The 16459-nt window shown below is 40.8% G+C and overlaps 1 protein-coding gene across 15 annotated transcripts in view; it reads left to right on the forward strand.

Moving 5' to 3' along the window:
• The window catches only part of MCTP2 (multiple C2 and transmembrane domain containing 2), a 264268-nt gene that overhangs the window by 83325 nt on the left and 164484 nt on the right, over positions 1-16459 (forward strand). For all 15 annotated transcript variants that reach the window (XM_037734928.1, XM_037734892.1, XM_037734897.1 and 12 more), the window contains 2 exons: positions 3308-3370; positions 4510-4618. Coding sequence is in view for 14 of the 15 variants with exons in the window: in XM_037734892.1 (XP_037590820.1) it covers positions 3308-3370; positions 4510-4618 (172 nt within the window). In the remaining variant the exon portion in view is untranslated. The remainder of the gene's footprint in view (positions 1-3307; positions 3371-4509; positions 4619-16459) is intronic.

Below are 16459 nucleotides of genomic sequence, written 5' to 3' on the forward strand. Positions count from 1 at the left end.
TTTAAACAGAGTCTCATTCTGTTGCCCAGGTTGGAGTACAGTAGCACAATCTTAACTCACTGCAACCTACACCTCCTGGGTTCAGGTGATTCTCCTGCCTCAGCCTCCCAAGAAGCTGGGATTACAGATGCATGCCACCACGCCCGGCTAACTTTTGTATTTTTAGTAGAGTTGGGGGGTTTCTCCATGTTGGTCAGGCTGGTCTCCAACTCCCAACCTCAGGTGATCTGCCTGCCTCGGCCTCCCAAAGTGCAGGGATTATATGTGTGAGTCACCATGCCTGGCCTGGGGAACATTTTAAAAAAACCTAATAATAGGCTGGACATAGTGGCTCACACTTGTAATCCCAGCACTTTGGGAGGGCAAGGCGGGTGGATCACAAGGTCTGGAATTCGAGATCAGCCTGGCCAATATGGTGAAACCGCATGTTTACCAAAAATGCAAAAATTAGCTGAGTGTGGTGGTAGGAGCCTGTAGTACCAGCTACTTAGGAGGCTGAGGCAGGAGAATCTCTTTAACTTGGGAGGTGGAGGTTGCAGTGGGCCAAGATCGTACCGTTCCACTCTAGCCTGGGTGACAGAGTAAGGATCTGTCTCAAAAAACTAAATAAATAAATAAATAATCATAGTGGTTTTCTGGGGGATTCCTGATGAAATAAATATTAATTCTGCTCTTTTTAATGAAAAAATAAGTTGCTGATATAATTCCTAGGTTTACAAAGCAGGTCAAAATAATGCAACTTCTACACAATGAATAATACTATAGGCTCTATGCAAGAGTGTGAGGGGATTATCCAAAGTTATGTGTCCCCCAGCGGCTGTAACTCGACCCTTCTGTGCATATGGAACATTTTGCTATTCTTTATGGTAATCACTTTCCTATCTTGGTATTTATGTATGGTGTGTGACAGTTATGGTGGCTGTGGGAACTATAACTTTAAGTTCTGTGACTTTTCTGTGAGTAAAACCAGCCATAATGTTGAATTAATGTCATTCCTCACATTGAATTTCTTTGTTGTTATAAGTGGAAGACTTACCACGTATTTGAATAAAAGCTCCCTTTTCATTTTTGATAGCATGGAAATGGTGGTGGTTAGGTGGATTAATTTTGTTATTTAATTAATATCATCATTCAGTACAGTGAGGCCAACTGGGGATAATATATATGGTACAGTCTGAGAGGTGATATGGTTTAATCACACCTCTGCCCACTCCTTCCTTTGAAGGTAGAAGATACTAGACCATCATTATCCTTGGCTAATGACATAATGCTTTAAACAAAAGTGTTATGATCCACTTTAGTGGATCCCAATCGTTTTGTGGAATTATCTTCAAATGTGATTGATTACATGGAGCATTGATTCAGTTAATAAAACTGGAGACCATAGCATGTGATTTTCAGGCTTCAGAGCATCAGCGCTGGTTACTCTTGGCTCTGTTTGTGAAGACCTGGTTATATTGATATTGGAAATCAGGTAGAAATTGATTACATTTCCAGGAAATGATAGTGTATGGTATAAAACACATGCAAATAAATCCATTAGCATTGAGAAAGTCAATAAATTGAATAAGGTTCTGATTATTGTCACAAAGTGGTCTTCAGAGAGTCCTGTCCAGCTCACCTGTGGGTCCTTTTATACATAACACATGCAGGAGATACCAAGAACCAAGGGAGAGGTTGTTTGGCAATGGACTTGTGGCCTCTTTTCTTGTCCACCATCAAGCCACGTTGAGAGTTAGGGCTGTACTCCTGCCTAGCCAGAGTGGTACTTCCAGGGCCAGAGGCATAGAGTGGCTAAAGTGTGAGAGCCCGAGAAAAAGCTTGTGTCTGAAATCACTCTTGATCCTGCATGAATTAACCTGAATTGAGCACATTGTATTCATAGTGTAGGGATATTAAACCTGGGACCGATGGGGAAAGAGGGAAGGGTAAGAACTGCAGACTTCAAGAAGCCTAGGGCCTCTGTACATCCCAGCTCAGGGCCCGAGAGGCTGCATGCCTTCTTGTGCTCAGGGCTCATTTCTGCCCAGTTGCAGCCTTTCTCGATGTCACTGCATGTAGAGGCCAGAAAGACCATTCTTGTTTGCAGCTCCTCACCATTTCTCTTGGGTGCTGGAGGTTTGTCCTCCTGGTCTGGAACTGGAGTTTTGTTGGTTCTTGAAGCTCCACTGGAGAGAGCGAATGTGTGTTTTGGAAGGTAGCCTCCATCAGGTTGGAACTCTGAATCATGTCCAGGCCTCCCTGGTGGTCACTGTGCATGGAAAAGACTAATGTCCTCAGTGCCTGTACTCCCAGTGGCTCTTGGTTTCCTAGGCAGTCTCTGCAGGGCTCCTTCTCATGTCCAAATTGGCCCATAGAGTTGAAGTTACCCAGTCATCTTTGGAGGGGAAATTCCCATGTTTTTCATTGAAGCAGTCAGTCCTGGCTAATTGCTGGTAGGCCTTTGCTCATGTCCCCTCCAATCTGCCTCTCAATGCAGGCAGCTGTCATCACATTCACTGCAGAAACTGTGTTAAAGTTCCAGAAACACATAAAACCTCCTTTGTGCGTATAAAACCCAACACAAGTGAGGAGTCTGTGCCCCATACTAACTACTGCATGATGCAGGCTTCATTGTCCTGTGGACTCATTTCCTGGGTAAGGGAGGCATTTTAAAATTGGGAAACAGGGGCTGGCCGTGGTGGCTCACGTCTGTAATCCCAGCACTTTGGGAGGCCGAGGCAGGTGTATCGCCTGAGGTCAGGAGTTTGAGACCAGCCTGGCCAGTGTGGTGAAACCCCATCTCTCATTCTGTTCATAATTTGCATTTCCCAGTTTTGGTTTGGCAATTGAACAGTTGCCCCATGAAGGCATGGCTTGCGGAAGGTCTTTCAGATCACACTTTGAAACATTTCCTTCCTGAATGACATGCTCATTTCTCTGGATACTGAGATGCCCGTTTCACATTGGGGACTGGGGCTAGGCTGGCCCACCTGGGAGGGATCCTGCACGGTGGCTCTGCTGCCCCACTTCTTTAACTGGGAACAAAGCTATTTGCATGCTAAGCATGTGGGTGAACCAAGGATGCTGTGTAGCCCAGCAGGTGTGTGCAGTTCCTCTTATCCATTGACCTAGGTGGCAGAGGACACAGCTGGACTGACACCACTGAAATCACATCTCCTTGCCACACACACAGGAAGGCAGCCCACATTGAAACTGCATATGCAAATATCAGATTTCCAAAGGCAAGACCTGATAGAGGGTATCTTCCTGAGTTGATATTAATTTGCTTTTGTAAAGCAGATTTATTTTTTCTTTTTCTTTGCAGAAGCTATTTGGAAGCAGTGACCTGAATGCTTCTATGACATCTCAGCATTTTGAAGAACAATCTGTGAGTAACATTCCTTAAAAAGAAACATTAAATGTTGTAGATATTTCTTACCAAATGTTTGGATTTGTATTTCTCTGCCTCTTTTAATTGCTAAAATTGCCAAACCATATATCCACTTACAAAAACAGGCCTTGCAAATTTTGGCTGGAGGAGATTAATTCAGTGTCTATTGATTTGTCAGACTGGGATAGATTCTTCTAAAAATACAGAGCAGCTATGAAATTGAGTGAGATAGTATGGGAGATAAAGCCATTTTGAAGTGCTTTGAAACCTTGAAAAGAAGGCTGTCAAGGGTAGCCACAAGATCGATTAATTGAATGTCCAGTAAGTGAATGATAAATGATTTTATCCGTCCTTTCCCTATAAGGACAGTCAAAAGTTTGAAATGGCACAAAACTTTAATTGGGCTCATGTAGTAAATATTCAAAAATAGACTTGAATTCGCCAGTATGGTCTGCAGGAGTTAATGCATTTCTGGAGGAGGAAGTGACTGAGTTGCGGGGAAGTGAGACTGTGAGAGAATGAAAGAGAAGGGTGGAAAAGCCGGGAGAATGCTGGATGGAGACAGTGTCCTTTGGGGACCCAGGCAAGGAGCATGTGTCAGATGGACACGTGGACTTGAGAAGGATCAGCTGAGTGCCCAGAACTGAAATTTTACTGTACATGGGAGAGGTCTATGGAGGTGATGGGGGTTGGTGGCAAGGGTGGAGAACACGACAGGCCATGTTACGTCTAAACTTGGAAGTGGGACACGTGTTCTTGGGAGCCGGCCCCGCGGCTGCACTTCTTCCTCCTCTTGCCTCTCTGGGTCTCTCCCCTGAGTTTTATAACAAGGGATCCTGCTGTAAATTAATGAGGGTATTTTAGAGGTTGGCGTCCTGCTTATCTTACTCTTAGAAGGTTAACCTTGCAAAAATGTCATATTTGCTTCTGAATTCTCATAAAATCCCACTGCGGAGAAATGTAAGGGACTTGTTAATAGAGCAGGGTCACCAGCTGGTCCCAGTGAGGAGCAGTGGGATGACAGTTGATCATCATAGTGGACTTTCTTTTCTCCCTCCAAAATTAAGATGTATTTCTGAAATTCTCTTGCCTGGGCCTAAGACACAGTGTCTTAACTGCCTTCTCCATCTGTGCAGATGCCCAGGGAAGCCAGCGATGGCTTGAATAACCTCCCCAGCCCTTTCGCATACCTTCTCACCATACACCTGAAGGAAGGCCGGAACCTGGTTGTCCGAGATCGCTGTGGTAAGGCCTGGGGCTGTTATACCGGGTATTGCCTGAAAACGTCTTTCTCTCTGTCCTTGTATGAATATTTTTAGTCAAACTTTGACATCATGGCATGGTTTAGGATAGACAGTAGCTCAAATCTAAGTGTCTCCAGGTATAAGACATTTGCAGTGAATTATTTAAACACACTGAATCTTACTACTCTTCTTTATTACTGAGTTAATAATACTAATAATCACATAAAATTGTTTTAGAATGAAATGAGGTAACTCTGATAGCTTTATGCCTGGCATACAGCAACTGTTCAAGATAATGTTTCCTCAATCCTACTTTAAGTTATTCATGAGAAAAATGTGAGCCCATTTTTAGTATAAGGTCATCTGACATACACATTGACAGAAATGCCTTTGAAACCACCTCCCCTTTGCTTTGAAATCGCACTGGACTCCCTCTAATATCTAGTGTCTGTCTATGATTATTTTATTTACCTTTTTCAAGTCTCTGTACCTAGCCATAAATATATGCCTGTATATTTTTAAATTAAGATGGTTCTGTAATATCTATCTTTTGCAATGAGCTTTTTTTCTTTCTTTTTCTTTTTTTAAAAAAAACTTTACAGGTCTTCAAAATTGACCATGCTTTTCATGTACATATCTTGCCTTTTTAAAAAAATATAACATTGTATTCCATAGTATAATACTTTATTTCTCTACTGATGGTAGCTGTTGTTTTCCTTCTGTTTCTGCACCATAAATGATGCTATCATGAGCATATTACATATGCTTCTGTGCACAGATAAAGCTAAACCTTATATTAAAATGGCATGTGTTTAAGGGCAGACAGTGGAGCCAGACTGCCTAGGCTCAGATATTGGCTTCTCCATTCATTGCTGTTTGATGTAAGAAATGTTGCTTGACCACTTGATGCCTTGGGTTGTTCATGAAACTGCTCATGTAAAACAAGGATAGTACAGTCAACCTGCCTTATCAGAAGGATGGTAGGCATTCACGTATACAGTGTCCACTTTTCAATTGAGTTTTTCCTTCTAAGTTTTTATAATTCTTTATAATTTTCAGCATTGATATTTGTTATATACTGCAAATATTTTTCTCCCAGTCTGTTGCTTATCCTTAATTTTATGGCCTCTTTTGACCTTCGGTAGGTTTACATTTCATTGTCGGCAAATACATCTTTTTTTTTTTTCCTTTATGATCTTTATTTATTTGCTTTAATAGCTGAGATCCTTTTATTCTAAAGAGTTCTTTTTCTTGCTTTGGTTTCTGGACAGTTTCTCTGGTTGCTTCCTCTGTCTTCTGTTTTGGAACATCTTTTCAATAAAGTTGTCTGTTGACCCTTTGATCTGTCTTCTGTGTCCCTTAGGTTTTTCTTTTTCATTTTTCCCTTAACTTTTTCCTCTCAGAAGAATTCTTCAGCTTAATCTTCAGCTTATTTTCTTGTCAGTTGTTTACAAACAAAATTGTACTATTTTGTTTGCTAATTGTTATGTTTTTATTTTTATGACCTATTTTGATTGATGGTTTCATCTCTTTTTGAGAATATTAAGTATTCATTTAAAATATCTTGTCTGGTGCCCTGTTTCTTGGATATCAGTTTAATGAATTGACTGCCTCTCATTTGGGACATTATTTTTGTTTGCATATTTGATTCTCTGGAGCAGTTTGCTTATCATTTTATTTGTGTTTTCTGTTCCCTCCTCTATGGATGTTATTTTTGCTTACTGTGTCCTGCTCTGGGTGATGATACGGAGAGCTGGGGCATGCTGCAGGACAGGGTGAGCTGGTAGCTCAGGCTGGGTTCTTCCCATTCCTTCTGGTTATCACCTGCTACTTAAAGCCTTTCTCTCTGCCTACGCCAGTGCTATCTGCTTCTCCTTATCTTCAGGTGCCTTTGCTGGGCATTGCTCAGCCTCAAGGCATAGGACAGTGCTGGCCCATCCAGCTCTCTCTTTGTGCTGAACCCACCAGTCACGCTGAGTTGCATTGGCCATCTTATCTCTGCTGCCTCCAAGCCTGGAGTATTCCTGGCTCACCTGTCACACACCCTTCCACCCTCCAACCCTCCCACTGCACCACTGCCCAGAAACACCTTTGCCATGACCCTCTACTGCTTATGTCTCCAGATATGGATTCTTCTGTGAACTGATCTCACCTGGTTTTCATCTTTTAGACCCGTATGAAGTATGTCCTTTTTCTTCCTAATAAAAATTTCTCTTCTCTCTCTCATGTTTTCTGAGATGTAGCATTTTAAAATAATGAAATAACTATTGCCCACTTGTTGGTTAGTTTTTTTTAATAAAAATCATAATTTTTTATCTATCAACTGTGACCCTTCTCATTTCTATTATTGTTATAAATGCATCTATTTTTACAGCTGCCATCTCTTATGTTCTTTTTAATGGTTTGGGGCAGATAGCATTTTATGCCTGAAATAACATCTAAAAGATGTAATCATAAAACAATGTAGGGTTGCCTCCCACAAATATGCTGACTCTAGCCCTGAACTGGCACAGTGTCCAGTGGGGGGTACTTCTGTCAAAAATGATTGTCAAGTTCATTTTGTGACAGTTTCTCTGGTGAGCAGAAGAAAGTGTGTGTTTAACATTACCAGGAAGAAAATGTTTTGAAGCCACATGTCCTGTTTTAAATTTATGGAATTTCCTCTCAAACTCCTGACCTCGTGATCCGCCCCCCTCAGCCTCCCAAAGTGCTGGGATTACAGGCATGAGCCACCGCATCCGGCCAATAGTTTTTAAGTTTAGGGACATACACAGGCCATGGACCTCTTCTGTTGGCCAGCTACTCCTTTTCTAGTTTTCTCCATCTTTTCTAGTTCTTTCTCCCTCACTGTGTCAAGCATTACTATACTTCTCTATCAAACTGATGCAGTTACAGCAGATTCCTAGTAGATGGTCAGTACACCCATGAGATGATGAAGCCATTGCACACATCAGAAAACGTTACAATAGGACATATGTGCCCTTGTTCCACATCTTGTTTCAGGACCAAAGTCTGTGCTCCAGCCCCAGCCGTTGTCCATTCTCTCTGCAGAGTTTCATCACAGTTAAAAGATCATTTGAGAATTTGGCTTTTATTTTGGGCAAACCTAACATAATCCGAGTGTAAATACCTAATAAGGAGTCTAGGTCATACACTGCACTGGTTCAGCCGCTATTTCTTTTGAAACCAATAGTAATTGTTATTATTTTTTTTCTTTTATTTTGGGGAACAATTTATCATTATCTATTAAGAAAATAGCCCACTCTTTCAACAAGTTCATTTTTCTTTTTTTTTTTTTTGAGACAGAGTCTTACACTGTCACCCAGGCTGGAGTGCAATAGTGCCATCTTGGCTCACTGCAACCTCTGCCTCCTGGGTTCAAGTGATTCTTCTGCCTCAGCTGCCTCCTGAGTAGCTGGGATTACAGGCGCCCATCACCACACCCAACTAACTTTTGCATTTTTAGTAGAGACGGCGTTTCACCATATTGGTCAGGCTGGTCTCAAACTCCTGACCTTGTGATCCTCCTGCCTCAACCTCCCAAAGTGCTAGGATTACAGGCATGAGCCACCACACCCAGCCAACAATTTCATCTTTCATACCTTGGGGATGTTGAGTATGCCTTCCTATGCTATGACTATGTTAATTTCTGTTTGATTATCACAGGTATTAAGTTAGTGATCAAGGTATGATCTTGAGCCTGCTCAAGGCAAGACAGCATTTGAGTGTCTACTGTGGGTTCAAGAAGGGGTCCTCATTACTAGTCCGTGTGCTCTCCTGCCTTCTGGAACAATATCTCACTCCTAGGAACAACATCCCTTCTCAATACAGAATTCTTTTCTACAAAACCCAACCCAGACTCAGAATCATTATCTAACACAATCCTTTGCACCAATAGTTCTCAAAATCGAATGAGCCTCAGAAGACTCTTGGGAACTAATAAAAATGCACATCATTGAGCCCCGCACACAGACTCTCTGATTCAGTGGGTCTGGGGTGGGGCCTGAGAATTTGCATCTCTAACAAGTTCCCAGGTGATGCTGATGCTGCTGACCCAGGAACAACACTTTGAGAACTTTTGCTCTAGGCAGCCCCTGTCACAGGTGGGTGTCCGCACATGAGAAGAAACACATGCTTTTCCTTAGAGGTAGAGTTTCAACTTTTGATTATGTTAGCCAGGACACTGCATTTTCCTGGGGCTTCTTCTCATTACCTGTGTGCTTTCTGTCATTGGTCTCAGCTTTACTTAATTTGTATTCTTGGAATATAATTTAATTTAGCATTAACCCAATTAAAATAATTAGGTACAGAAACTGTGTGATATGCTAAAGTACTAACTATGAAATGTTTTTGGCTTATCTATGCGTTTATAATATTTAGTCTGTATAACATGTTCTTCAATTCTGTAGATACTAAACCAATAGCTTATTGTTGCAATAGGAAGTATCCTTCGGTCTAGACTCAGATGGCGCTTATCCTATGCAATCTTTTATGTTTTTCACAGACCTAAGCTGTCTCTCACCTCAATCATACACAGATTATACCTTTATAAAACATACACCTTTATCCTTAATTGGGTAAATGACTGATCTGCCCTATTACAATAGGAGTGCTCTATTAGGTAGAGAATAGTTTTTTAATTTTTGTATACCTTCCTGTGCTATGCTGATGGTTTATACACAGAATATTTTTAAAACATTTATTTCCTTATTGAGGAAATCCAACTTCAGTGCTGGACTTAAGGAGCATTGAGGCCTGTTATAAAAGGGAAAGTATCTTTGCAGAATGAACAGGATTTACTCCCTTATTGAAGGAGCATATCTTGGGTTTCCCCAAAGACATGAGCATTATACTGGTGATTAAAGTCAGCAAAAAGGATTTATATGATTTCAGAGATAAAGATGATTTTCATACAGATCACATGGTTGAGCTGTAGATTTAATGGAAGCTTTAATTCAGGAAACTGAAGCACAAAAATTAAATGACTTGCGGAAGGTTACTTTGGGAGGCAAGATTCAGAGCAGACTGGGTGGCTCAGTGGGACAAGAAGAGGATTTGGAGTTGGTCTACTACTTGGCTTTGTGACTTCCTTGTACAACTTACATAACCTCTCTAAAATGGGTGGGACATAACTTGCCTCATAATGTGACCGTAAGGACTAAAAAGAGTAAAACAATTTGGATGAGCCCGGGGGACAAAATGTTAAGTAAAATGAATCAGGCACAAAAAACCACCCCATGTTCTCACTCATGTGTGAGCTAGAACGTTGATGTCATGGAGGTAGAAAGGAGAATCGTAGCTATCAGAGACTTGGAACGTGGGAATGGGGGAGATGAAGAAGGGGTGGTTAAGGGGTACAAAAATATAGTTAGAAAGAATAAGTTCTGACTGGTTGGGTGGTTCACACCTGTGATCCCAGCACTTTGGGAGGCTGAGGAAGGTGGATCACAAGGTCAGGAGTTCGAGACCAGCCTGGCCAAGATGATGAAATCCAGTCTTTACTAAAAATACAAAAATTAGCTGGGTGGGGTGGCGGGTGCCTCTAATCCTAGCTACTTGGGAGGCTGAGGCAGGAGAATCACTTGAACCCAGGAGGTGGAGGTTGCAGTGAGCCGAGATCGCTCAGAAGTTTGACCATAGTTAATAATAATTTATTGTATATTTCAAAATGAAAGAGAAAATTTGGAATATTCCCAACGTGAAGAAGTGATGTGTTTGAGATGATGTATATTTCAGTTACCCTCATTTGATCATTACACATTGTATACATGTATCAAAATATTACATGTACCCCATAAATATGTATTATTATGAGAATAATAGAGAAGTATATGTGACATAATGCCCCTACATGTAGAAAATAGGCAGTAGATGAAAAGATATGTTGTTATAGTGAATAATAAATAATAATGCAACCTGCCCATGTTCTTGGCTCCTGGAGCAGAACTCATTGCTGTGTTCCGTGCCACCTGCCCCATCACTGAACTTGGATGCTTGGTCCTTGCGTCAGTTTGCCAATTTCTCTGTGCCCTCTTGATGATCTGTCTTCAGCATAGGGTTTTTAAAATACAGCTAATCCATAAACAATACAGGAGGTTAGAGGTGCTGACCTCTCATTCAGTCAGAAATCCACATATAACTTTTGAATTCCCTAAAACGTAACTACTCATGGACTACTGTTGATCAGAGCCTTACTGATAAGATAAACAGCCTATTGGCACATATTTCGCATTTCTTTTATTTTTTTCTTTTTTTTTCTTTTTTTTCGCATTTCTATTATAGATTGTATTCTCATAATAAGTGAAGCTAGAGAAAAAGTGTTAAGAAAATCATAAAAAAGAGAAAAATAGATTTTCTCTTCAGTAAGTGAAAGTGGATCATCATAAAAGTCTTCACCCTTATCGTCTTCGTATCTGATTGGCTGAGGACGAGGTGAAAGAGCAGGGTTTGGTCTGGCTGTCTCAGGAGTTGCTGAAAAGGAAGAAAATTCTGTATAAGTGCATCCTTGCAGTTGTTCTAACTGCAAGAGTCAATAGTATTTTATTTTCCTGCTATGGAATCATGAATTTCATTTTAAGTAAAAAATATGCAGATCAAATTAATCACATATTTGGTATTATGCTCCTTCAAAGCATAATTTGGAGGCTCCTTCAAAGTGTTACTCAAATGTGTTGCAACCCTGCCATGGAGGAACAGCAGCTGCAGCATCTTTAATTCCAATTGCACAGTCTCTGTTTTTGAAAGCTTTTTAGGGGAGAAACTATTTTTGATGAATCACTCTCTGCTAAGGAAGGAGTTCAGCATTTTCTTTGGATTGTTACGTAACCATTACCATGTAACTTTCTGTCTAGAACATGGATTAGTAAACTTTTTGTGGCTTTATGGGCTATAAGTGAAAATTAACTCCTGACATAGTGAAAAAGCCGCCGTAGGCAATAAAGAAATAAACACACCTGTGTTCCGATAAAACTGTATTTATAAAAACAGGCAGTGGTCTGAATTTAACTGACGGACCAAAGTTTGTTGACCTCTGCCTAGAATATCATGGTCTGATTTTTGGATTTTTGCTTTTAAAAAATCATTATCTACAAAGAATGTATAATCTAATTAGGCAGTCACCAAGAGTCCAGTCTCATGCTTTCAGCAAAAACGTCTTGAAAATATGACATGAAATAATGCAGGACAATCGGAGATATTGAGTAATAGAAAGTCATTTTCTTGATATTTGACTGAGCAGTGGAGTGGAAGAATATGGTATCTCAGGAAAAGACAGCTCACAAACGCCAAGAAAGGGTATTAAAAAGTGCTTAGAGGGTTTGTGATTGAGCATGGTTTCGGTGACTTTGCTCACGAGGAAATACGTGCAGAAGAGGCCTCCCAGATACCAGAGTTTCCTGTCTCTGCTGTGATGCCATTAGCCAGAAGCCAGAAAATAGGCTTCACTGGCATAAAGAGCTGTGAGTGTTTTATCTAAATCACTCCCTTCCCTGGTTCAAACAGAGCTGCTTTGTTAAGTAGGCTATCAAGGCGGGATTTTGAGATTTTTCTGGGAGTTTTAGTGAAGATTGCTAAACTACACAATTGTTAATTGTTCTTTCCAGAGAATCAATCATGAGGAAGTCTGGCTTCAGAACAGTTGGAGGTTTAGTAATGGTGTCGGGAAAGGGATGATGTTGAATAGTTGCCACCAGGACACCCCAGGCCCTTTAGTTGTCTGCCTTTGTGTGTATGTATGTGTGCATACTTAAAAAAACAATGGAAAAACCTATGGGGAATTAAAAATGAACTCCCTGTCTTAAGCATGCTTATGTACCCATGAATAATCATGGACACAGAAGAGTATCATGGGAGGCTGGAAGTTTGAATTAGGTAGCTCTGGAAGGGTGGCCACGTTTAGAAGATTTTTCCTTGCAGGTCATTTTCCAGGTCTTCAGGAATTTTCTTTGAATCTTTGGCATGTGGTCCTTCAGCCTTGACAAGACTAGGTCTGGTGTTGGGGAGCTCAGAAGTAAACTAAGCAGCCCTGTTATATTACTGTTATTATTTATTGTTGGATGCCTTTGGCTGCTGCAGGGGTCTTTCAAAGAAGGAGTCCTACTCAGATGCTGTCATCGGCCCAGGCATTGTGTTGAGCGCACCTTTGTTAACAATATATGCAGAAAAACGAATCACCACCATCTGCCTACATCTCTGCTGTCTCAGCCATTGCCTGACTGTTGCCCTCGTCTGACCCTCCCTGTCTCCTCTTCCATTTGTCTCATCTTTATTTGCTCCTTCTGCTATCCTTTTCCTCATCCTAACATTTTCCTTTTACTTCTTTATATTCATTTCTTTTCTATTATTTTCCTGGATGTTATATAGGATACATTGTTTTCAACCAAATAGGACTTAGACTTGTTTTAAGTTCTTGATCTGAGTAGCTCTTGACAGTCTTAAATGTCGAGACTGGTAAAGCAGAATAAATATGATGTGAGCAATCGCTTTTAATTCTAACTGCTTCATGATTTGGTTGATACATGGAGGAAATTGGAACCTGGCTCAATTACCCCTGGGAAGGAATGTGGCGGAGAAGGTGTTCTGGTGTCTTAGAGCTGGTGCTGTGCTCCAGGCCTGGCTTGAACTTCAGCCTTGTGATATGGCCAGGTCTCTTGTCCTGTGCAAAATGCTCAGCCCATACCCTGCTGCCTCCTACAGCACTAATACGTGGAAAACAGTAGTCCTTGCATGAAAAACCTGTTTTTCTGCAATGTTAGGCAGTTGTAGTAGTTTACTGCTGTGGGCTGCGAGAATACTGTGTTGCTTGTGCCCTCTTGTGGCCACTTTGCAGTGTTGCAAAAGGAAAAGAAAAGTCGGTTGAAGTTCAGTCACATTTCTAGGGCCATGAAAATCACTTCAGCTGTAAGCTGAGGTTGGATGGTCTTCCTTTTTGATGTGAGTTTTAGTGGATGAAAATTCATGACTACTCATGCAGAAAGCTGGTCTCTTTCAAAATTTTCAGCACAGGTAGATATCTAACATTTGTTTTTAGAGCAATGGCAGCTTTATTTCCAGATAATGGAAAAACATGTGTAAGATAAGTCATGTTCATATGTAAAAGGAGTAGTTTAGAGAAAAAACTTAAAGATCTCTCGATATTGCGAAATTGATGCTACATAATGAGTGTTTAATAACTTACTAAATTGATACCAAAAAGTTAAAATGACTGATTTAAATCCTGGTTTTCTTTTGCTATTTAGAAGGCTAATTTTATGATGTTGCTAGAATTTTGTATTGTACACTGAGCAGACATACAGCTTCCTTCCCAACAAGTGTGTTCTGAATGGGATGTACTGAAGTATTCATTCTGGCAGCCCTCAGGGCACCTCTGTTAGGCTTGGGGTCAGCCCCCCAGCAGTCTCTTCCGTAAACCCTGCTCTGCCCTACCCACATCATTTTCCTTGGTACCATGATGTGAAGTGTTGAAGAGTGCTGGATGGTGGGTGAGAGTCATGTGTGCATAGGCTTTGGCCATGGACCACAGGAGTTTGGATGCTAGCTCAGACACGGTCTTGTAGCGAGCCTGCTAGGCTTGCAGTAAGACTCGTGTGTGTGCTTGTGGAGACTTGGTGATGGAGGTGGTGGTGGGGTGCAGGCGGGGCAGGGCGTAGGTTGGGTGGAGCTGAAACAGTAATATACAACAAACATTAGCTATGATTATTGCTGTGTGAATTGTTATAGTTATTCTTGGTATAATTATTCTACTTTGGGTTTTGTCTTTGCATTTCGCCTATGGGCACAGGAATGGCTTTGTGACTTTCTCATCCTTTTTATTGTGGGTCTGTCTTCCCAGTGTCCTCATCAGTTTCGGCACCTTTTGTGTATCTTTTTGTTCTTTTACTTTTTTTGAGATGGATGTTGCTCCCCCTGCTGCCACCTCCAACGGGGGTGGTGTGAGAGTTGTGAAACGTGTTTTTTGAGATTAGTTCTTATTTTCTGTGAGACAGGAGAAATGAGAGACTCTTTTGAAGGCCACATTATTTGAATAAGGACTCTGTTGTGGATTGAGGTTTTATTTTCCCCATCATAAATTTCACCTAGAAAATGCCCCTGCAAATATTATAGTGACCGACGTGAGTGAAACTGGTGCCAATGAAGGCACACCACTAGGCCTTCCTGAAATTTAGAACCTACTCCACTGCATCACCCAGATTTTTAAAATCTATTTTTCTTTCTTAAGTGAAAGAGAATCTGGCTTTTAAATTATTTGATCGCCTGCTGTTTTCTTTCTACACATTTTTCTCTGTATTATAAAAAGTTTATTTTGGGCTGGGCACGGTGGCTCACACCTGTAATCCCAGCATTTTGGGAGGCCAAGGCAGGTGAATTACCTGAGGTCAGGAGTTTGAGACCAGCCTGGCTAACATGGGAAAACCCTGTCTCTACCAAAAATACAAAAATTAGCTGGGCATGTTGGCGCATGCCTGTAATCCCAGCTACTCTGGAGGCTGAGGCAGGAGAATTGCTTGAACCAGGGGGACGGAGGCTGCAGTGAGCCAAGATCGCATCACTGCACTCCAGCCTGGGCAGCAGAGCAAGACTCCATCTCGAAAAAAAAACCAAAAAACTTTATTTTGGAGAAGAAATTAGAAGCTTGGCAGGGCACCATACTTTTTTCAATCAACATTCTGAATTAAGTTTTTCAAAATTTTTAAGATTAGGAATAATGCCGCAACAAACGTTCTTATGCCTAAATGTGTGTGTACAACTTTTTCATCTATTTGCAAGTTATTTATTAGGGTGGATTGAATTTTTTCTGTTACATGACCTGAGCATTTCAAGATTCTCATTACAAAATTGCCAATTTATACTCTTGAGAAGGACCTATTTTGTTGACCTGTATGTGAAAATGGACCACTTTTTGTTTCTCACCTACTTTGTATGTAGAATATCACTGTTAATTTTTTTTTTTTTTTTTTTTTTTTTTTTTTTTTTTTTTTTTTTTGGTGCTCTGTCACCCAGGCTAGAGTGCAGTGGCGTGATCTCAGCTCACTGCAACCTCTCCCTCCTGGGTTCAAGTGATTCTCTTGCCCCAGCCTCCTGAGTAGCTGGGATTACAGGCAAGTGCCACTACATTCAGATAATTTTTGTGTTTTTGGTAGAGATGGGATTTTGCCATGTTGGCCAGGCTGGTCTTGAACTCCTGACCTCAGGTGATTCCCCCCAGACTCAGCCTCCCAAAGTGCTGGGATTATGGGTGTGAATCACTGCACCTGGTCATATCTTTGTTAATTTGATTGAAGGCAAGTGTTGTATTGTTTTTTTCTTGAAATTGTGTTAATGAATTTGGACCTTTAAATATGTTTGGTTAATGAGATACTTGCTTCTCTGCAGAGTCTGTTCCATGCATTACTGTTGTTCATTCTGTCTCCTGGACATGTTCACATGCATTTCTCTAATTTGTCACTTGCCTTTAAATTTTATAAGTTTTTGTTGCAAAAATACTTTTAGTCTTACAGTTCTATTCTGTAAAGTGTCTTCATTTTTTATCTAGAATGTTTCTTGAGAGATATGCACCTTTACCTACATTTATTCTCTTTTCTATCTGGTTTTACATTTTTCATTTATCTCTTTGATCTGTCTCAAGTTTACTTAGTTTCTGGCCCAGAGTAGGATCTCAGTTTTATTCGACCAAATGGCTATCTAACTAACTAGGACTAGATATTTATTTTCCTAATGACGTGACAGTCACTTTTTCAGTGTACATTAAATTACAAAAAGCGTACCGGGGTCTGCTTCAACAAATTCTCTTTGATTCCTGTTGATGTTGTTCTCTTGTTCAGCATCAGCTCCACACCAGAGATTT

The sequence above is a fragment of the Cebus imitator genome, unplaced genomic scaffold, assembly GCF_001604975.1.
Source record: "Cebus imitator isolate Cc_AM_T3 unplaced genomic scaffold, Cebus_imitator-1.0 Scaffold19, whole genome shotgun sequence".
Classification (NCBI taxonomy): domain Eukaryota; kingdom Metazoa; phylum Chordata; class Mammalia; order Primates; family Cebidae; genus Cebus; species Cebus imitator.